We start from the raw sequence: 22242 nt of genomic DNA on the forward strand, positions 1-22242 counted from the left end.
TTCCAAAATAAAGAGTTCACAAAAATCGAGACTACACAGGGATGATCTTATTTAGGGGTACACATTTTATTATTTTCAATCTTTAAACAGTAAAATTTAAACGAGAGGTTTTGTGAGAACATTTATTTGACAAAATCTTCTGAAAATAGTGTTCGACACAACTTTTATTCAATATGTGAGCCATCATCTCTAATAATTGGCTCAATACAAGCCCTAAATCCCTTGCAGATCTTGACTATGTAGTCATACTCAAGCTTGGTCCACTCCATCTTGATGGAAGCCTTTAAAGACTGGACTGTCCTGTGAGGAGTAGCACACACCCTCTCCCCCAGACGCCAAGATAGAGTAGTACAAGGGGTCCGCATCTTGAGAGGAGGGTGACCACAATTTGAGGTCCCAAAAGTCCGGAAATTTGTTTCTCAGGAAGACCTGGGTCTGAGAGTCGCGATAACAATAAATTGTCTAAAAGATTTTAAATGTCATAATTTTGAAGGAAAAAAAACAATTTCTTTTTTTTCCCAAAATTTTTATTCAATCAAAATAAGTTTCTTTTGGGAAATGATGACCTAAATTTTAGATAGAAAGTTCTATATCTTTTCCAAAAGAAAAAAAAACAACTTTAGGTATATGTAGTGTAGTGTTTTTGAGGTATTGGGACAATAAATACTTTTGAGGATCGTGAAAATAGATAAGTCTCATTATATGGAGAAAGATGTGATCTCCTACCTCATCCCTCAATCCACAGATCAACTCCGAGTCCCTCTCGGCCCCCCACCCCTGAATACTCCATAAGAGAAAAAATAACAGCCTGTGCCACGTAATGAGACAATGTATCTACTGTCATGATCTTTTAATGTACTAACTGTCCAAATATATCTAAATGGTCGACATCCCCTCAGCCTAATAAAATAATTCGTGTCATGTTGATTCACTTAGCAAAGTCAATTCCTTATTATTAAAAGGTTGCGATAGTTTAATTGCAACTTTCCACTTACACACTCTCCATTTTCGAAATAGAAAATAAAAGTATAAAGTGTTGGCAAACTTATACAGTGTACCCAAAACTTTTGTCAAAATTGTCACAAAATCCCAACGCCCTTTTAAAATTGAAAGTGTTCCGATTTTTATGGATCACTCGGCAATAATCATTATCAAATAATGTTCGTCAAATTCCAAAGATAGTAAAAGTAAAAAAAAAAGATGTAGACTCATGAGTAATAAAAAACTTGGTTTCCAAATCTATTATACGTAAAAAAATATTTCTTTATAAATTTTGAGAAAAAATCCTTCGCTTAATTTGCTTGAACTGCATGATAATTTCATTATCGTATTTATATATACATATATATAACAATATTAAATAAGTAAGGAACAATGAAAACTGGGTGAAATTATGAATCCAAAACCATACTTACAATATTATATAAACATATTCTACCATACCCATGATTCATGAACAAGACTTGTATAAGCAAAAAAAGAAAAAGAAAATTCCGGACCTGAATAATGAATGATTAATCTTCTCTTATTTTAGTCTTTGTTATAAGGCGAAAGACAAAGGATAGACGTTTTTAAGGTAAGTTTTTACCCTTAATATAATTATTAATTTGTATTCAACCATTTTTAATTAGAATTGTATTTAATTTCACTTCATCCTTTTGATTTCATTATATTATTGTGGCTCATTTAAACATTCACTTTATACATAGATGAGTAACCATATTGTTTGGATTTGTATATGTTGTCTGATAAACGTTGCTTCCTCTGAGTTGGATGGCACACAACAAGAGACAAATTCAAATGCAAGAGCACAAAGGTTTTTGGTCTCATCTTCAATAAAGACAGAGAGAGTTACTACGAATACAGTGACTAGCAGCTTAACAGTTTTCCTTTCCTGTTTTACAACTAACGGTAATATACCAGCCTGCTCTAGTACAATACTATCGGGTCGGAGAAGACGGAGGGATGTCCCAATTGTAGAGCATCCTATTACTCGAGTACAACGAAGTGATGGAGTCTTTGCTGATTTATTAGATAATATCCAAGCATCCAAAGTGAGTTGAATAAATAAATATATAAAATTAGGAATTCTTCAAATGTTTATAATCATTTTATTTCTAAATATCCTTAGACCATTAAAACGGAATCAAATATGACCACAAAGTTTAACAATGATAATGGTTCTATGCAAGAAGTAGATATTATTGGAATACCAAGCTGTAATACAGTCGAAAATCGCGAAATTTCCAGATTTCAGAGGGCTCTTATAACAATCATTAATACATTAACAACCAGTGTACAGGCTACAACGACTCAGACAGTGATTGGAGGAGTCACACAAACACTTCGTTTCTCTAGTGAAAATGCTGGTGATTGCCTTCCAACAGGACTCCTTCAGACCATGTCGATAGCAATATGTTCTTAGAAATTACAATTTATAACTTTATGATTCATGAGAGTTCTAAAAAATATAATGATAGATATAGTAAATAAATGTTTTTTTTATTGCCTTCAACGGAGTGATCGATTCATTAAATAAGTAGTGGTAGTACCCGGCATTGTCCGGAGTTATTATGCGTCGAAGAGGTGCTAATAATTTCTGCACAACTTGTACAACTCTATAGTACTTTTTTTTAATATGACGCACACATTTGATTGTATTGTTATTTCTTAGATCAAGTATCTACACTCAAAAATGAGTTTATGTTTCGTGAAGAGTGTTTAGTTAAAGCTAAGCCAGGATGTAATTTAGTTTCAATGCTTAAGTACAAGGAGTACTTCAGTCTAGAGACTAAAGTACTTCCTGGCTTAGCTTTTTCACTTTTATCAATTGCTCTACTTTTTTTTTCTATTAAATTTGATATCATGATAACTACAATATTATCAATGATCTAAAATTATTTACTAATATATTTTAAGGAGTTAAATTTAATAAATTATTCGATCAAATTCATTGATCATTACGAAACTAAATCCAGCCTACTTTTACATAATGTATATTATCATGTGCATTACCTCACTTACATAAAAATTTACATTGTATATTGTGGTCAGCTGCCGATTTTTATACTTATTTTCCCCTAATCAATGTTGTGGACACTGATTTGTTGAATTCGTATTGGTTCTTTTTAAGCTGTGAAGCTCTCCATTAATAATTCCAGAGTTGTAGAGAATTGGCTAAATACTAACTGGTTTTGAGACCTTGTTTAATATTTATTTCTGGTTGAAAAGTTGTGAGATACAATAATGAAACGACGTGATATAAGTAAGGATGTCATTTTTATATTGAAAAACTAAGCTTAGAATTTTTTAATAAAAAACAGTTGTTGCGTGTACTCTTTCTTCTTATTTATTCATTAGTTAATTGGTGGTCGCGGTGTTAAATTGTGCCTATGAAGTAAGCACTCTCGACTGTCTTTGGTGTCAATTGTTTAAAACTTGTATGATAAAATAAATATATATGAATTTAAATATAGGGTTTCCCAATAAGAGGGGTTATTTTGATATTCAAAGAAAAATTGCATTTTTGGAGATAAATGATCGGATGTTTATTTCAATGTATAGAGCTACGCTTAAAGATCCGTATCCTTATATGAAACTTTCCCTCACCAAATCGCAAAGTGGGAGCTGTATGTCCTCAATAGCTTCACGAATTCCATTTTTGAGGATTTATTGTTGAAAAGCCTCTCCATCCTCAACGTGTAACTGTTTGGTGTGGTTAATGGCGGGGTTATTGGACCTTACTTTTTTGAAAATACTACGTGGCATACAAGCAACGAAACAATAATTCTTTTTAGGGAAAAGTTTCGAAACCGTGTTATCTCTCGAAGAGGTGATCACAATTGGACACCGAGTTCTTGTGATTTAACACCTTGCAACTTCTTCCTTTGAGGCCACGCGAAAGATAAGGTATACACCAACACCCCAGTGTCGATTCAAGACCTCAAAGATGGAATTCCGTTCTAGGATTTATAGACCCTCACCCCACCACTAATTTCAACCTATTTTGAAATAAAACAAGAAATTGAATCTGAAATAGAACGCGTATTTCATAATTTTCCTCAATTTTCCTAGCAGTGCCCAGGGGTTAAGAAAAATTTGAGGCTTAATCTTTTGTTGGGTCGGGCCTGAATTTAACAAATTCCTTTGTTTTTAGAAAATAAACCTTAGAAAAAATCTACTTTCCCCGTTTTGTTATTGAAATTTTTACTACAAAACGATACTTTTTTATGGTAACGACAAAAAAATCGGTTTGGAAAGCTCAAACACCTCCAATCCCCCCCGCAAGTCGACCTTGTTGTCTTATGATATCTCATTATTTGTTAATCTGTTGTAATTATAATATAACGTCTTGTTTCTTCTAAACAACTATAGAAATTTTAACGAAATTACAAGAGAAAAGATATCCTAAGAGAGGATGGATAAATCAAGGACGAGGCATCTATTGTAATAATTGCATATAATTTTGAAAATAAATAAAAAAAATAAAAAAAACAAAAAAAAATGGTAATTTTCTATAGTTTTACTTAATTTATATGCCTGTTTACCTCCTATTATTTCTTGTCATACTTTCTCTTCAACTTCAAGGAAGGTAAACTACATCAAAGAATAATGAAGTCGTTTAAATTTTAAGAATAGATAAAACTAGAAGATTTTCCGTAAATTTGCATTCAAAAATATCACTACCATACATCAAAAATACGGATTCAATTTTATTTCCTATAAAATAATTCAATTAATTATCTTAGGCCAATGTAAGCAAATGAATTTGAACCATAAGATTTCTAAGATTGAAACGGAAACACTAGTGCTAGTATTGTAAGCATAGAATGTTTCCCTTTTTCTGAATGAAATATCAGGCCACAGCCTCCGTGGCGACATACAAGCATACATTGGATCAATTATTCCTCAAATTTCAAATTATTTTTAGTCCTAGGTATCTGTAGATTTGAATGGAATAATTGCCTTTTCTAATATTTCTTTAAAATTTATTGAATCAGATTATAAAAGTCGTAAAAAGACAAATTATATATTATATGTTAGTACAATAAATAGATATTACATAGTATTAATACATTTAAGATATGTTATATATCTTTCTCAACAAGAGTCAGTGTTAGCTCTTTCTCCTCATCCTCATCAACATGTTGGATAAGTATTTCAAAAACTTCATTTGGACTGATGTATTCAAGCAGATCATCATTGAGTTTAAAGACAATCCCTTTCGTATTTTGTTTGTAGCGTTGAGAAACGACGATTGGAACGGTATTAGGATATAAATCATGCAAATTTCTAATGAGATCATCCACTTTTGGAGTTTGAATATGAAGAGGAACATGGACTTTATCCTCGGGTAGCTTAACAAATATGAGAGTACGCTTAAAATCTGGATACATCTTTGAGACAACAGGTGAAAATGGTACGATAGGATAAGTTGTTGATGTACTGGGACTAGGTGAGTCAATATTGTTTGAGGGAGTTACTTTATGGGACTTTTCGTGAGTAATCATCTTTTTCATTTTTTTAACGGTAGATGAGCCTGAAGGGTGTTTGCACACGATATCATTTAATTCAATGCTTACTCTGGTTTTTTTCCGGATTTTAGGAGACTTGCTACTATACTCATCGTCCCATACGTTTCTTTGATTGGATTCTTTGCCTCCATGTCGGCGTTTTTGTTTTCCTTCAGGAAGTAAGTCATCAAGTGCCATTAATTCCCTTCTAGTAAAGAAGCACTCCAGAACTTTCCTTATACCACAAATAACTACAAGCATGATCGGGAATGAAATACTTGTTGAGGGCTCATTTTTTATAATCCATAGTCCAATCAATGCAGTCAGTTGAACAATTGTAAAAGCATGTACTCTTCCAAGTGGTACGTATTTTAGGTAAATATAATCAGGTTGATATTTTTTGGGTATGAAAAGTAACAATAGCCTATCGGAAAATTGAAGTCCCTTCAAAGAATTTACTCCCATATATAAAAATATTCCAAACAAAACGGGCATTGGAATGAGAGCCAAAAGTGGTGTAATAAGAGTGGAGAGTCCAAGGCATAAAGCAATTAAAATATGTGTCACTCTCTGTTCTCGTATTCCTAAAAACTGAGGCTTTTCCCCTGGTGCAGTGCTCTCAGATTCCTTTGTCAGAGATTGAATATGATTAATAGATAAAACCGTTGCAGCAACAAACCAAGGTAATCCAAAGACAGAACATATGATAATCGTAATAGCAAGAACCTAAAAAGAATTATGGTTAAGGACATTTTATGTATGAAATAAACATCTTACCAGCATATCCAAATGATAACCTCCGCCTTTGTTAAGCTGATTTTCTTTTTTATTCACAATTACAGCAGTAATTTGTTGATCCATGAATATTAAAATTGTTGCTAATATCGCAAATACAGGTGCCAAAAATACGTCAACCCACCACGGATTTGAAAGTAAATGATCAGTAAAAATTAGAGCATGTGTAACAATCCAATCCCGCCCTTCCCATGTTGGTTTAAATGAGGATGGAACATCTAATTTTGGAGTCTTTATTCCAACCATATAGTCTAAGCCAGTCATTAATCCAATAGCTATGACTACAGCAAAGTTGGAAAGAAAGTCACGAACCCTACCAGGAAAGTAACCAGTGTTTCTTATCTGTTTAAGTGTGAAACTTATAAAAAATGATCCCAAAAATAAAAGTATCGATATCAAAAGAACTTCAGATTCCATCGCCATACATCCTACAGAATAACTTTCATCATTGAGAATACATTTTTCTTCTAAGTCCGTTCTATTCAAACAAGTACACTCTGGGGGCAGTAATTCATAATCTTTGTCTCTAATTTTTTCTAAATTTTTGAATGCATTGAATATAAATATGAAAGAAATAAGAGTTGCAAAAAGTTCCTCTGTAAACCTAAACAGATAAAAGACAGGTAGGTATTGATTACATATTAAACAACATTCCAAAATGAGATAAGAATGTTACATTCTTACCTTGTAATATAGCATACATATGCGCCAGCATCAATGGCAACCAAGAAAATAAGAATAGCTCCAACCCAAATACCAATCCACAGCCTGAAGGACAAATAGTCCCAATCCTGATCCTTACACATAGTATACAATATTTTTTCAAAAACGTACACAGGTCCTGTAGAACCCAAAAGAATAAGAGGTTGGCCAGAAAAAAGGCCAAAGAGAACACCGCAAATTAGACCTGACATAAGTGACTCGATTGTAGCAATTCGATTATCAGTTGCTTGACCCAATAAACTTCCAAATGCGACAATAGGTGTTAAACATGCAAAATATAGAAACATAAAAGATGAAATACATTGTGGATGAAATCCATCAATGAAATCTGACGCATAAAAAGGTCTTTTTCTTTTTATGTCATTAATAAGCCCTCCAAAAAAATTTCCAGATCGAACTAATCCCGATTTTTCACGCATTCTAATAAAGAACAAATTATTTTATTTATATTCAACTGAAAAAATGTATGATAATTAATTCACAGAACCTTCTATCTTCATCAATTTCCTCAATTTCATCCAATTCTTTTCCAGTTTTAGTCTTTGGAGGAGGATCTATTCGAAATGTCGAATCCCATTCTCTTGGCAATGTTTTTAGATCATTAGTATACCCATCAAATATATTAAGCAAGTCATTGACGGTTTCACATTCATATACCTTAAAAAATTAATTATTCCGTAAGTAAATATGAGGTTTTCGCTATTATTTAGAGTCTATACAAACCTCTTTAGCAAATGATTTGTCTGAAAGGGCAGTAGCTAATGACACCCCCATATCATTAAGAATTATTGACGTATCTATTCCATTTTTTTCAATTTGTTGTGGTCCAACACATATATAAATGAATCGGGTCGTGATATCAACTTCGGGTAAGTCGCCCAATATAACAGCATTTTCAAGCCGTATAAAGACACTGACAGGTTTTTTGAGGAATGAGACAACTCCTACTAATATTATGCATGCCTCAGTATTGGATGAAATTTTCTTTTGTAAGGAGTAATTAATTTTTCCTTCAGCGACAGACGGCTTCGAAAAATAATTTTCATCCATCACTGGATCATCTGGAAAAGTAATAGAGCATCTCCTACTACCAGAGCGACTACTCATACGACTTGGAATTCTCAAGCCAGAAATATTACTCTATATAACCAATGATAAGAAAAATGATAATAAAATTTTAAAGCTTCACATACTTTGTTTTCTAATCTTTGAACCAAAAGCTCCTTCAAAACTGCAGTTAATTTTCCATCAGGCTTTCTTGCTCCTTCAAATTGATGCCGATGTTTCTTCATCCATAATTCTTGTAATCTAGAAGCCTCTTCTCTATTTACATCCTCACGAGATACAATGTGATCCCCAACAATTTCACAAATTTCTCTTAAACTATGAGCTCTTAAATCAATCAACGTTAGACCGGATCGAAGGGATTGTCGTAATCTTAACCATCCTTGTAGTGATGGAGTAGATATATGAGGTTTGCTCCATCTGTTTCCCTCAACTTCAACATTCTCTTTATATTTAATCCATCTGGCAGTTTCTTTCCATTCCTATTTGCATTTAATGTTAATTTCACCATAGAAGAAAAAATGTGAAGTCTTTAATTAAAAGAGGGATTAAACATAAGTAACGAATTTGAACAAATTACAAAAAATTAATTAATTTCCCCTCTAAGTATCTACTATAACTATCAATTAAATACTTCATACAACTTAGAAAAGATAAAACTACTGTGCAGAGGTGGGGACTTGGACTCGAGTCCGTACTTTGAAGGCTGGATCTCAAAATCACAGACTCTTGCAGTAAGATTCGAGACATTACTCCATTTGAGTCCATTCTTTAATTAATTTTCTCACAGTGATTTCCATTTTTCCATTGGATATAAAATTTTATTTAAAGTTGTACCTTATATAGGGGCAAACTTAATTCGAGTCAGAATACCGGGTGGTCCATTGAAATCTAAACACTTACGAATTCAATAATTAATGAAGATTGGGTGATTGAAATTAATTCATATTTCGATATATGTAAGCATAAAAAATTAGTTAGAAAACAAACTAGACTTGAGGGCTCTAGCTTACATATAAGTCGAGAAAATGATACTTGAACGTGATCGACGATTTTCCATTTGCACACCCCAAGCTGGTGGGCGTCTTCAAAAGACCAGTAAGGAAGTCCGAAACGTTGGAGAGGAAGAGGGTCAAACTGGAACCAGAGAAGTAAAAGAAAACAGCCCAAACCAATCCCCTCAAGTCCATGAGGGCCCAAGCAAGAAATCTTGGGGTTTCACACCAGACTGTCCATAGAGCTATCAAAAAAGTGGGTGGAAAAAGCATTGTGAGGATGGAGAGGCCACTTTTGACATCACCAATGAAAGAAACCCATCTCCTCCGTTTCAAGACTCTTTTGAATGACACTTTTGCCCCCCTTATAGCCCTGAAGGTAATCCCCTCGACTACACCTTTTGGGTGCAGTTTCTGTTATCCAACCAGAGAGGTCCTCACAGTCCCGGTCAGTCATCACTGGTGCCCCATGATAGAGAACTACATTCACAGCAGGTGTCAGGCTATCTACCCCGCCTTGAAACCATCATTACCGATAAGGGCGGCTATATTCATGATTAAGAGAGCTCAGACCATTTTTGATTTATTTATAGTATTAATTTTGCTGAAATTATTTTGTTCATTAATAAATTATATCTTGTTGAAGTTTACAATTCAAAGTGTTCAGATTTTAATGGACCACTCGGTAAGTTGAAAAATATTAGGAATGCCTCTTAGTTATTGAAAATTGCTGTGGCGATTACTTTTAATTCATTATAACTTATTTATACTGGATTAAAGAAAAACTAAAAGAAAAATAATACTTAAAGAAAACTTGAACTGGACTTCATAAAACATTTAAAAACTTGGACTTTTGAACAAAGACTTAAAACTTGACTAGATACCAAAGACTTTGAACTCTACTTGGACTTACAATAGAGGGACTTTCTCCCACCTTTTCCATTATAAGAACAGCAAATAAATAACTTCTAAAAAGGTATTTCTTAAAATTTCTGAGTTTGAATGCAGTACTTCCAAGAAACAATATAAATTATTGCATTAGTCAATTATTAAGATTTACATACATAATATAAACATATTCATCATTACATGTCAAGTATATGGAAGAAGAGACATGTTAATTATAATTGACAGATCCATGTGCTGATAAGTGGCCACTTATGAATCTAAAACAACTTCCTGTATCATGTAATTTATAAAGCATATTATTAATGTTGTGTCTCGCAGCTCTAGTTATGGCACATGGGGGGATGCAGTTTTCTACTAAATGAAATTGATTTTTTTCACAATATAGAACATTAAATAATAATTAATTAATATAATCAGACCATCCGCAGGGGGTGGGTTAGATGGAATTTTTTTGGGTCTGGATGAAAAAATTTTATGCGAAAATGGGGGTTATTTAATTTCATTTTTTTAAATTATTTTCTTAAAAAAGGTCATTATGCAGAAGAGCAAAAGTTTTATATTTGAAATATATTTTTTTTTTTCTAAAAATTTCCAAAAACCAACCTCTCGCCCAAAGAAATATAATCTTGCGGGTAAAAAAATGATTAAAAAAATTGTGAATACGACACCGGTATACATATATTGCCGTTGGGAAATGAGGAATACATGCTTCCTATATTGTATGCAACCCAAAAATGCCCCCTATATTTAGCATTATTTATGTAGTGTCATCCTGGAGTGGTATCTCTTCTATTTTAGAAATAAAATCTGAGCCACTGGTATATTGTATTAGTATTATTTATATATGCTAAGAGTGAGCTGGTGACTAGTGATGAGTCGGTCCATATTTAGGACTCAAGACTATAGTTCTCCGTAAATTTAAGATGCGTTGGGATTTTTTGACAATTTCGACAGGATGTCTTTGTTTTTTATAAAGGCCAAATTTGTCAAGTAACAGACAAAAAACTTTTTAGAGTTAAATTTTTTTAGAAGAGCCTATATTTGCTCGAATAACCTATTTTTTGTTCAAAATAATGAAATTTAAAAATTTTGAACAAGATAATTTCTTTTTATTGTGATAGCTATATAAATTCTGCGAAAATGGGAGGGAGACAATGGGCACTTTGCTTCCAGCACCAATCATCCAAAGTACAGGTTCTAAAACTGGACTGAGTAAACAAGGACTGACACAACACTACTGGTGGCCCTATTTTGATTTCTAAAAAAGAGGCCACGTGGTCAAATCAGTTTCAATTTTAAGAATAAAATATATAAATTTAATTCTTGTGAGCTTTTTAAAGATATTTTGGATATTGTTTAAGTTTTTTTTATTATTATTTTTTTTTTTTTTTTTTTGCTCGCTTTTTAATTTTATTTTTTAAGTTGATATTCAACTGTTTGTCCCGTAAAAATCAGATATTTCAGAAATTCATAAGAAAAAAGACAATAAGTCATCCTAATGTAAGCATAAGAGATGTACGTACCTGTTAATTAATACTTATTAATGGGCCAAGCCAAATCAATCACTCAAAATAAGGCGCAATCTTCGATTTATTTTAAATTTGACACATATATAGATATGTGTTAAAAACTCGAAAATCCAAAATTTTAGCCTTTATGTCATCTGGGTTTAGGATTTAGAGGCAACTAAATTTTCGGCTTCGACACCACCCACCCTATTTTTACATTGCTGAATTTTGAATGTTTTTGAAGATATCGATCTACTTTAAAAAACATTTAATGGATGACAGTTTTATTATTTTATTGTATTTAATTGTATAAGCCAACAAAATGAGCTTTTACCCATAAGGTCACAATGTCAATATTTTGACCTAAAATAACATCCTAAATGTCCGTTTTCAATTTCACTCAAATTTTTATATGTTAATTTTTAATGTATCATGAACATAAGTTTTGAGAGATGAATTCGATTCCACTTAAATATTACAGATGAAAATATGTGAGTAGGTAGAACAAATTTCTGAATATATATACTAAATATTATACTCGAGTTTTTCCAATATATATGCTTGGTTTTTAGCATGTAGTAATTAAGTGGAACTAAATGTTTCTCTAAAAACTTATTATACATATATGTTAATGATATATTAACATATAAAAAATTGAGTGAAATTGAAAATCTAATCTAAGATTTTATGAGCTTCCATTTTTTTCAATTTTTTTTTTTATGTTACGTATATATATTGTTAATTAAACTTGATTTTTTGGCCCTAATTATAACTAATAATTGTGGTTTTGTTTCAAATCAAAATAGTAATTATAGGGCAGAATTATCACTAAAATATTTTCAGTACCAGGAGGACCCAAAAGAAGCCATTTACGTTGTCCAAAATGATCTTCCTTAAAAATTTTATTTAAAAAAAAATAAATAGTTATGTTAAATTTGTCATTTTTGACAAATTTTAATTTTCAAATTTAGCATTTATATATAAAAAAATAAAAAGGAATCAAATAACGCTCCTATGTGCCAAAATTGAATGTTAGAAGTATTTGAAATAATGACTTTCAAATAACCCAATTAAATGTATTCTTTAATTAAATCACGAAGAAATGTTGCGACTGTGGTAAGACTTAATTTAATTGAAGGCTAATAGATTAAGGTACAAACCTGTTGTATGTAGGCCATTATCGTTTTATATTATATTAAGCCGTATCTCATGGGAACGATTAAACTTCTTCGCTTTAAAAGAAAACTGTCCTATCAAATAATTTATATAGATATTCAGGGGCATTTGTAGGGGCTGTAGTCCCCCTCCCCGAACCCCTAGGAATTTTTATCTTTATCAGCAAATTTTTTCCATCCGTAAAAAAAGTGGGGAATTTTTTTGAAGGTCATTTAGACAAATTCAGGCCTCGGTCCAAAAATCTAAAATAAAAATTAACACCTTTCCTCCCCAAAAAAATAAATTTACGGATGCCCCTTATACTAAATTACTAGTTTGATGTCTACTAGGTGTGTCCGTATTAAGCGTTGACCCCTTAACCGTATTCTAATTTATTATCAAGATTATGTATAAATTGATAAATATATCAATACAATTCTACAATTAAATGATATATATTCCATCAAATACTATCATCAGTGTCAAGTCGTCAGTGGTGTTGCTAGCTCCTTGGGGCCCGAATTTTTTTTTTTAAAGTCGCCTCAAAATTTATCAGATATATGTTTAAAAAATAAAACTGTTAGTATAAGTAACTCTATCACGGTTTTGATAATTTATATAATAATGAAAGACCGTCCATGGAAGCTATCAATATCCATACTGTAGCAATAATAAGACAAGAACCTAGTTGCACCAACCCGGCTTAAATTTAAGTCGTGTTGGTGCGACCGGGTCAGAGAATAAGAAAAATCGATTAATCTTCATGGATATTAATTCATTATTCCAAGGTAAACGTAGAAGAACAAACCTGGTATCCATCTTCATATTTTACCAATTCTAGTAGTTCCGAAAAAATTGAAGGAATATCGTTGATACTTATATGTTCACTAGAATAATAATGATTATCGGAAGGAGCAGGGCTCGGACTCTCAGACATATTTTTTTTTAATAGTTAACTTAAGAATAATAAGGACAATTTTTGCTGATAGGAGCTATTGAATAGATTGATGAGATACTGAACATTATTCCACATTGAGCAAGAAGGAGCAAAATAAAAATAAACACAACACTTCCGTTTGTCATCATCGATGAAATTAACAAAGCAATCACGACGATAAAGGAACTCTGCTTGAAAACGCTTTGTAGAAAAAACAAAATATATTAGAAATAAACTAATAAATATTGATAGGTATGCATCAAAACTTCTATTACATTCATAGCGTTCGTAAAAAAAATATATATGTAAATAAAATATAATTAATTGATAAGTTTGACAATTAAAAAAATATATATTAATTATAGTTAATCATTGAATTGAATCCAAGTTCATTTTTGAAGAACTTGTATGAGCACCAATAAACTTTTGTTCCGCTCCACGAATAACCAGTTTTTCATGCTCTAGAATCGCTTTTTTCTCTTTCATCATTCCTGCTCTCTTCCAACCAGAGTTTCCACAATTATCACATGTCTTTTTCGGATATTTTTCCAATGAAGTAGTACGGGAGCTACATTTTGCACATTCAAAAAATCGTTTTTTAGCTGTCATAAATTTCACACGATGACCACGATCCTTACAAAGATCAGATTGAGCGTAAGCTGTGTAATTGCATTCCGAGCAATTAACAGCTTTAACTTCAATTTCCTTTGTATTTACCATTTTTTTTCTTCCATGGCGTCCTTCTTTTCCAAGACATCGAAGTATTTATCATGTTGAATCATTTCATCTTCATCGGCAAGTATTGCATTTTTAGATTTCATATTCTTAAGTTCTTCTAATTTTGCTTCATTAATGACGGATCCATTAATCCCTTTGAGAATTTGTCTCTCTGGATTGCTTGTTGTATTTGTTTCCTGTTGATTCAAGACTTTAGCTACTTTATTCTTTGAGGACTTAATGTATTCGTCTGACAAACGCTTTCTTTTAACATTATTAGGATTCACTTTTTGTAGTTTTTTTCCTTTCAGTGCGAGAAGTGCTTTTAATTTTGAGTCATTGGAAGGGGAGAGAGATGATGATGAACCAAGATCAATAAATCCGTCATTCGAACTAAAACCTAAATAGGAGTAAAGATTGTAAAAATAATGAATGAAATTGGGTTGAAAAAAATACCTCTTCCTATTTTTGGAATAGACGCGATACTTTTTTGAACTAGATTTTTTCTTTCTTCAATGGTTTTTTGAGCTTCAGCCTCTCTTTTTAATTTTTTTTTTTATGATCAGAAATAAGAAATTTAGCAGTTTTAACACTTCCCTTTTCAACAGCTTCTTTTTCCTGTTCGATTTCAGCATTTTTAGTTAAATGTTTAAGAAGGACTCGAGCTCCCGGAGATGGTACAAGCAATCGTGTTGCCAAATCCTCAGATACGCCTTCATTTAAAACTTTTTTCATTACTTCTTTTTCAGATTCACTGATTAGTGTAGATTCATTGGTTTTTGTGAGTAGCTTTGCTTTGGTAAAAGCCTTTTGTTTTTTCACTTGAGTATTTATCTCCGAAGGTATGAGTCCTAGTGTTTTCAGAGCTTCAGTATCTTTCATTATAAGCTTAGAGTTGCTTTTTGCAGCTCGATGATTCATCCCTTGATTTAAAACTTGGCCCCCACCAAAAATCTCCCCCTTTGGAGCTATTTTAGACATAATTCTTGAACGAGCATCACCAGGGCCCGAAAAAGAGGACTGGATATCTGCACGTTTTGCACTCATGCTTTTATAAGCCTAAAATAAACTATAAATGAGAATGAAAAATTCAATAGGATAAATCAGAAAATACCTTTTTGATGTGATAACTGCAAAATTCACAATCAGCTAAATTAACTAAGTTATTACAAATAGATCCATCATGCTTATTTCCCTTACATCGACCAACATCTAAACTATCGCCCATTTCCATCACTTTGTCTGGATGATCAACGCTTAATGTTGCTAACGAGCCACCACCACTGCGACTCTCTAATACTTTAGGGTTTAACAGCCCAACCACCTTATTCATAGGCATTTTATAATGAACAGCATGAGCTCTGCCAAAGAGCATAACAGTGATTATAACTGGCTCAGCCCCAGATAAATCACTCATTTTCCACATGGTGTAAGTATTTCCATTTTTTGATGTTTGAGAATTTTTATAAAATATAACACCCATGGTGGTCCAATCCTTTCCTTCCATTTCGTTACGAGAAATAGCATTTTTCAAACGGTATATACTGATAAAAGATCGATTAATAAGATTGAGATCTAATTGGGTTTGGGTTATGATTGGATTATTAATACGAATTTTACTATTCTTCTCAACTAAAAGATTGGATGGTAATTTTTTATTCTTTGATGAGTTGGACAAATTGATGGAGGAACCTTGGATTTTATTAAATCCAACTTGACTATTTCCTAGAAATGAGGATATCTGTTTATCATCCAATTGTTTTTTAATTTGTTTGCCACATTCATTATATTTGGCCTTCATTGGATTTTCATCTTCTTCATCTGATGACATATCCAAGTCGTTTCGTACTACTTTTGAATCCGCAACAGTAATTCTGTTCATTAATTCCTTCTTTTCGTCCCCCGTAATTATTCTAGTTTTTTTCTCTGGTAGAGCAGGGCCAAAATCTTGAGTTTTTTGAAACAACTTGATTGGTTTATTGGGTTTGTCAATAAATGGACTTCCTGCTGACGGTTTATCTGGACTTGGATCCTTCTGAAATAGATCTATTACAGCGATAGTTGGAGCCTTTGTCTTTTTCTTTGCAGCAACTTTTGCTTTCATTTCCTTCACTTTTTCCAGCATAGATAAAAGCTCAGCTTCATCCGGATCCACTTCAGAATCAACTGAAGGTCCCTCTCTATTTTCTTCATGTTGGATCTCCTCTGTTTCTTCGTCCAGAAGATCACAAAGATCATCTAAGTCCGCCATTTCTGAATAAATATAAAGGAATCTTTATTAGATATGCATTAATATAATTTTATAACAATATATATTTTGTCTCTTTTATTATTGAGGGAATGAAAGACTTTAGATAAGACGAACAACTCCTTTTTGAAGGAGATCACGTATGTCCTTATATCTCAGAATGTGTTGAGAGCCTTTAGCTAAGTCGATATGTTCGTCCCTTTCTCCTCCAGTTTCATCCCTTAGAACGAGTCCTTCCACATCTTCAAGAACAGAAATGAACACTGTTTTATCCAAATTATGGTCAGGCTCTTTGTTGTAGATCTTTGTTTTCTCATCCCCGAAATCCCCGGGCATTCCGTGTGTTACTGTTCTTTTGAACAATGAAGCGAGATTCTCCTTATATTTAGAATGGAATCGAGCCTCTTCCGGCGTCATGTTGGATGAGCTGCTCGGATAACTCTCGATTTTATGTAAACGACTTCTCAAATACGAACTGATAAGAAAACGGATCCTTTCCACCTCCATTTTACGAATAGGTCCCTCCAGTGGACTCGCTTCCGAAGACTCCACCTCAGATATTCGACCCAAGAGACATTCCACGATGTCTGAAGCAGGAGGTAACAGCTCAGGAGCAAACTTTTCGTTCCTCCAAGCCATTTCGATGCGCTCCACCACTTCCAAGGCTGTTAGCTCTTCTTCCTCTTCCTCACCTCCATTATTTTCTAAATTTGAATCCAAGGGATCGTCAGCAAAAATGTCTTCTGACTCTAGATCCATTCTAACTTCAAGTTTCGATCAACAGTTCGCTTCCAAAAGATATTTCCATTTACTTATACGAAACATAAATTTAGAGGGAAAATATTTCATACAATAACATTCCTTTTAAATTTTTATTCCATCTTCGTAACTTGTACAAATTAAACAAGTCACGTGATTTGCGCTCACATATCAAGCCTGCTCCCGCTCCAGATATTCAAAAGATATCAATACCATGCAGCTGATATGGCCGGTTACAAATATTCAAATCTGAGCCGAGGACTAGGAAGAACATGGGTTTGGGAGCTGAGTTTTTTTATTAAAAAAAATAAGTATCTTTAAACAGATAATTCAAGATCAAAATTTATTTTTAAAAAACTACAAAATAAATTGGCAAGAGAGGAGCCTGGGCAAATCTCCTCCCTCTAAAATCCTCCCCACCTACTTATTTATAGTGCATCCATTTATTTTTAAGAACCTACTTAGTAGTTATGCATAAAATATGTCCCGCCGGTATGTAAAAATAAAAGAAACAGAAAAATAACGTTGTCACCCTGACCAAGGAATACCTCGACCCTGATAATTTGAAGAACGTTTGGGAGGAGAGTAGCTTTACTGTCATAGCATACTCATGACCATGAGTCATGATATAATATTAGATGATGATAGTCGATAGAGAACTGAATAAAATGTCTAAAATAACGTCGCCTTCTGTCTGGATTTCTGAAAATGGAGCCCCTGGAATTTGGAAATACTAACCGACTGAGAAACAGATGGCTTGTCGGATTTGTCAATATAAATGGGTTTTTAGTCCCCGTCTAGAATTAAGCTATTCATAATAATCTCAATCAAATTTCTGGTGCCATCACAGCTTTAGAAGTACGATTATCCTTACTTGTCAGCATTACCATCGTTGAACTGCTACGAAATGATATTAAGCTAGAGCCATTCCGATCTAAATTGACCAATTTCTTATCAGAAAATCCAGCTTACAATGAATTGCGATACCTAGCCTTTGTTGAAGATTCAATTTATAGAAATCCCCTATTGTAAATTGTGAAGTTGAGAGAATGTTCAGCTTGTTTAGAGTCATTCACACCAAGTTACGATCAAATTTATCAGTAAAAAGTTTAAATTATTTACTAATTTCGAAATGGAACTTTGAATTGTGTACCATTTAATAGTAAGTATTCATTTTTTTTTAATCTAACCATAAAATATGATTTTATTTTAGCTAAAAATATCAAGAATTATGATACACAACTCATTAAAAGGCAAAAACAACTGCTTAAATGTTGACAACAACGGGGGTAGTAGCCTTGGATGATTCGCAACTAGTTTGTCTGACACTAGTTTCTTCACTTAAAGACTTGGGTATGATCATAAGGTTTTCCAATATTACATAGTCAATAAATATTACTTTTTTGTCACTTAAAGATTAGCTATGGTTCATAAGCTCCAAGAAATGGTGTTCATAAAACTTATAACAGGCAAAAACAACTGCTTAAATGGTAGAGATATATCTATCATGTGCACAATTGTATATGCAACTTGCACATGAGGAAAAAGGGTGATGATCTTTTTGATTAAACTCCACGTCTGGCTTGTGTTTTGCAACCTAAAGTTATCACATATTGAACTGAATTCCGATGTCAGAACAAGGAAATATTATTTTAATATTCTGTATTTATAATTTATTGTTATTATTAGTTATATGATTACAATGGTTTAATTTTGTATATTTAATGTATATAAATGTATGATGGTTTATTTTATAATATGTAGTAGATTATATTTAATTTAAGCCTTCTATCTTAAGTTTGGAACTTCAAATATATTTCGAAATACTCTTACTTTGTCGTTTTATTAGTTATTTCTCTGAGAATATGGTTCATAATGAATTACAATTTCATGGAGTGTGACGTTTTCAAATCTACTGTAACTGATAAAAACCGTCTAAGTCAATTATACGTAGTATATCTTTATTAAAATTTTTGCTAATTAATACTTTCGTTATACCCTCAAAAATCATGAATACATCAAGTCAGACTTTAACTTTGATCTCACAACGATGCTTATTGCATGTAATATAACCTTATCCATTGCTAATCATCTACGTTCAAAAAATTTATGGACAAATACAAGGGTAAACATATCCCTTCCCGAGGAACCATCATTAAATTAATGGAGGATGTTGGTACTGATGTCATATATAGAAATACATATAAAAATGTTTTAAGTCATCCACACCAAATGATGATCAAGTTATCAGTAAAAAGTATTTACGAATATCGAAATGGAACTTTGAATTTTGTACTATCTCTCAGTAAGTATTCAATTTTTTTTTTTAATCTAACCATAAAATATGATTCTATTTTAGCTAAACATATCAAGAATTATGAAACACAACTCAGTAAAGGGCAAAAACAACTGCTTAAATGGTCACAACAACGGGGTAGTAGCTTTGGATGGTTTGCAACTAGTTTGTCTGAGACTACTTACTTCGCTTTAAGACTTGGGTATGATAATTAGGTTTTCCAATATTACATAGTCAATAAATATTTTTTTTATCACTAAAGGCTTAGCTATGGTTGATGGGCTCCAAGAAGTGGTGTTTAGAAAACTCATAAAAGGCAAAAACAACTGTTTAAATGGTCACAACAACGAGGGTAGTTACATTGGGTGTTGCATTATAATTAACAATTGTGTATATCCTTCATGATAACAGTATGTTGTTATATAAGCATACTTAAATAACGGGGGAAATCTTTTTGATGCTCTTTATAGGGAGTAATATCGCCGGACATTACTACATAATTAGCTTTTGCTCTAAATCTTTACGATTAATTTATTTCTAACATTTTTTTATTAATATATTTAATGTCTAATTTTATGATTTTGACATTTACTTTATTATTAATAATTAGTTAGATCTCATCGGTAGAGATATATCTATCCTGTGCACAATTGTATATAGCAACTTCCACATGAAGAAGGGTGATTATCTTTTTGATTAAACTCCACGTCTCGCTTGTGTATTGCAACCTAAAGTTATGACATATTTATCTGTACTGAATTCCGATGTTAAAACAAGAAAAACATTTCTGGATCAATCTATTATTTCAATATTCTGTATTTATAATTTTTTATTATTAATAGTTACATGATTTTAATTGTTTAATTTTGTATATTTAACTTAAATGTTTAATGGTTTATTTTTTAGTATGTAGATTATATTTCATTAAAGCCTTCTTTTTTAAACTTTGAGCTTCAAATATATTTCAAATACTCTACTTTGTCGTTTCATTAGCTATTATTCTGAGAATAAGGTTCATAATGAATTACAATTTCATGGAGTGTGACGTTTTCAAATCTACTGTAACGGATGAAAAACGTCGAAGTCAATTATACGTAGTATATCTTCATTAAACATTTTGCTAATAAATACATTCGTTTATTAGCAAAATGTTTAATGAAGATATACTACTATGATTTTTGAGGGTAAAAATCATAATAAAGCAGGTAGATGATAATCACATCAGTATTTTAAACAATGATACCATATGTTTTTTTTTTCCCCTCCTCCTCGCACGCGTTTTTCTCTACAATATTATCAACTATAAGAATAACTTATTATTTAGTGTATTTTTGAAAAAGAATAAATCATGAAATAGCAACGAAGTATTAAGGGAGAATAGCGAATCCTCAGCTGACAACACAGAGTATTTTTGTGTTAGCGAAATAACGCTGCAGTCCCGTTTTCATGTTATGTTCTTGTGAAGTTATATTTTACTGATGGAATTGTGTATATTTTTGGACCTCGGAAACACTTATATTGTTGTTCCTAGCCTAAAATGCTGGAGTAGATTACACGTAGGAAGACTGGAAAGCTTAGTCGATTCCTCTATCTTAATTTCATCTTGAAATGAGGCTGGGTTCTTCTTCAGCGGCCTCACACAAAGGAGGGATTCAATATGTCAAATGTAACTCTCAAATCCCAGGCATGAAATACAATTCATTTCATGGGTAGAGGATCCCATTCAAGAGGGACCCTCTTGTCTTCATACGGTGGGAATATAGGTAAGACTCTTCTCCATTATATCAAATGTTTCCCTCATTTAGTCTTTTATTTTGTAGAAACATCGACAGGATTAGGGATCCCCATCCAAGTTTCCATACGACTTGATTAACAACCCAAGCGTATTCACAAAACAAGTATCGAGTTATTTTTGAACAATACCTACCTTGATGCCGTCGGAATTATACGGTCAAAGAGGAGTAGTTATTTGCCTCTAAATACACCATTAAAAAATATCACGTTCAGAAGGACTCGACTCCTACTCCACTACACATAGGGAACTCATATCCATGAATGAATCCCTTAACACTGGACGTCCAGAAATGTTAATACCCTAAATGGTCATAGTATCAAGAATGATACTTAGCTTATACATGTGAATAAAAGTCTGTTGTTTTTTTGATTTATTTTATTTGATAATCTCTAAATATAAATAAAAAACAATAAAAGTAATAATATATAACATTGTTTGTCAACGACATAATATGTAATTTTTCTTCCAACTGAACACTTACCAAAAGTAACTATTCCATATTTTGAACAAGGTAGCAGAATTGTTTTACATCTTGTGACTTAACATCTTTCCCTTCTTTAAATTTTGCCCCCCGCAGTTTCTTAATATATTGGTATATTTGTATTATTCGAAGCCCCTCCATATCCAAGACTGCTAATTCTTCTACCAACTTCAAAATAAATAATTTTCGCTGATTTTTTTAAAAATATTCCTAGCATTAATTGCAGCATATCCAACCTGTTGCTCCACGGAATCAACGACCAAGTTCGGTTTCAGCATTTCATGTACCTATGACTAGATTATCAGAATGGAGGAGAGGAATAACAAGTGATAATCTCACATAATCC

The 22242-nt window shown here is 32.4% G+C and overlaps 4 protein-coding genes and 1 long non-coding RNA gene across 5 annotated transcripts; 2 read left to right on the plus strand and 3 right to left on the minus strand.

Annotated features, from left to right (window-relative positions):
• Window positions 1-1443: 1443 nt before the first annotated feature.
• On the plus strand, window positions 1444-2515 carry LOC121116715 (uncharacterized). Its single transcript, XM_040711014.2, has 3 exons — window positions 1444-1576; window positions 1710-2054; window positions 2132-2515. Exons 2-3 carry the CDS (start codon window positions 1710-1712, stop codon window positions 2423-2425), a joined length of 639 nt encoding a protein of 212 aa, XP_040566948.1. The 5' UTR covers window positions 1444-1576; the 3' UTR covers window positions 2426-2515.
• Window positions 2516-4966: 2451 nt separating this feature from the next.
• On the minus strand, window positions 4967-13762 carry LOC121116712 (electrogenic sodium bicarbonate cotransporter 1). Its single transcript, XM_040711012.2, has 7 exons — window positions 13472-13762; window positions 8225-8578; window positions 7755-8171; window positions 7519-7688; window positions 6993-7451; window positions 6291-6912; window positions 4967-6239 (listed from the first exon to the last, which is right to left on the minus strand). Exons 1-7 carry the CDS (start codon window positions 13598-13600, stop codon window positions 5088-5090), a joined length of 3303 nt encoding a protein of 1100 aa, XP_040566946.1. The 5' UTR covers window positions 13601-13762; the 3' UTR covers window positions 4967-5087.
• Window positions 13763-13845: 83 nt separating this feature from the next.
• On the minus strand, window positions 13846-16568 carry Mcm10 (minichromosome maintenance 10 homolog). The gene is given in 5 exon segments (XM_040710494.2): window positions 13846-14323; window positions 14326-14717; window positions 14774-14867; window positions 14870-15376; window positions 15432-16568. Coding segments are annotated over 5 exon segments (2484 nt in total). The 3' UTR covers window positions 13846-13969.
• Window positions 16568-17324, minus strand: Sld5 (DNA replication complex GINS protein Sld5). Its single transcript, XM_040711013.2, has one exon. The coding sequence runs from the start codon at window positions 17322-17324 to the stop codon at window positions 16668-16670; it is 657 nt and encodes a 218-aa protein (XP_040566947.1). The 3' UTR covers window positions 16568-16667.
• A 3610-nt stretch (window positions 17325-20934) lies between these two features.
• Window positions 20935-21844, plus strand: LOC121116710 (uncharacterized). Its single transcript, XR_005863921.1, has 2 exons — window positions 20935-21383; window positions 21441-21844. It is a non-coding gene; the product is annotated as an uncharacterized lncRNA (long non-coding RNA).
• Window positions 21845-22242: the final 398 nt, after the last annotated feature.

The sequence above is a fragment of the Lepeophtheirus salmonis genome, chromosome 4, assembly GCF_016086655.4.
Source record: "Lepeophtheirus salmonis chromosome 4, UVic_Lsal_1.4, whole genome shotgun sequence".
In the NCBI taxonomy this organism is placed as follows: Eukaryota; Metazoa; Arthropoda; class Copepoda; order Siphonostomatoida; family Caligidae; genus Lepeophtheirus; species Lepeophtheirus salmonis.

Excerpts from the sequence above, each read along its gene's own strand:
- LOC121116715 (XM_040711014.2), top strand. The coding sequence starts at position 1,710 with ATGAGTAACCATATTGTTTGGATTTGTATATGTTGTCTGATAAACGTT. Across the intron at positions 2,055-2,131 it reads ATAATATCCAAGCATCCAAA|ACCATTAAAACGGAATCAAA; the intron begins GTGAGTTGAATA and ends AAATATCCTTAG.
- LOC121116712 (XM_040711012.2), bottom strand. The coding sequence starts at position 13,600 with ATGTCTGAGAGTCCGAGCCCTGCTCCTTCCGATAATCATTATTATTCT. Across the intron at positions 8,579-13,471 it reads AATATGAAGATGGATACCAG|GAATGGAAAGAAACTGCCAG; the intron begins GTTTGTTCTTCT and ends AAATGCAAATAG. Across the intron at positions 7,689-7,754 it reads ACAAATCATTTGCTAAAGAG|GTATATGAATGTGAAACCGT; the intron begins GTTTGTATAGAC and ends TAATTTTTTAAG.
- Sld5 (XM_040711013.2), bottom strand. The coding sequence starts at position 17,324 with ATGGATCTAGAGTCAGAAGACATTTTTGCTGACGATCCCTTGGATTCA.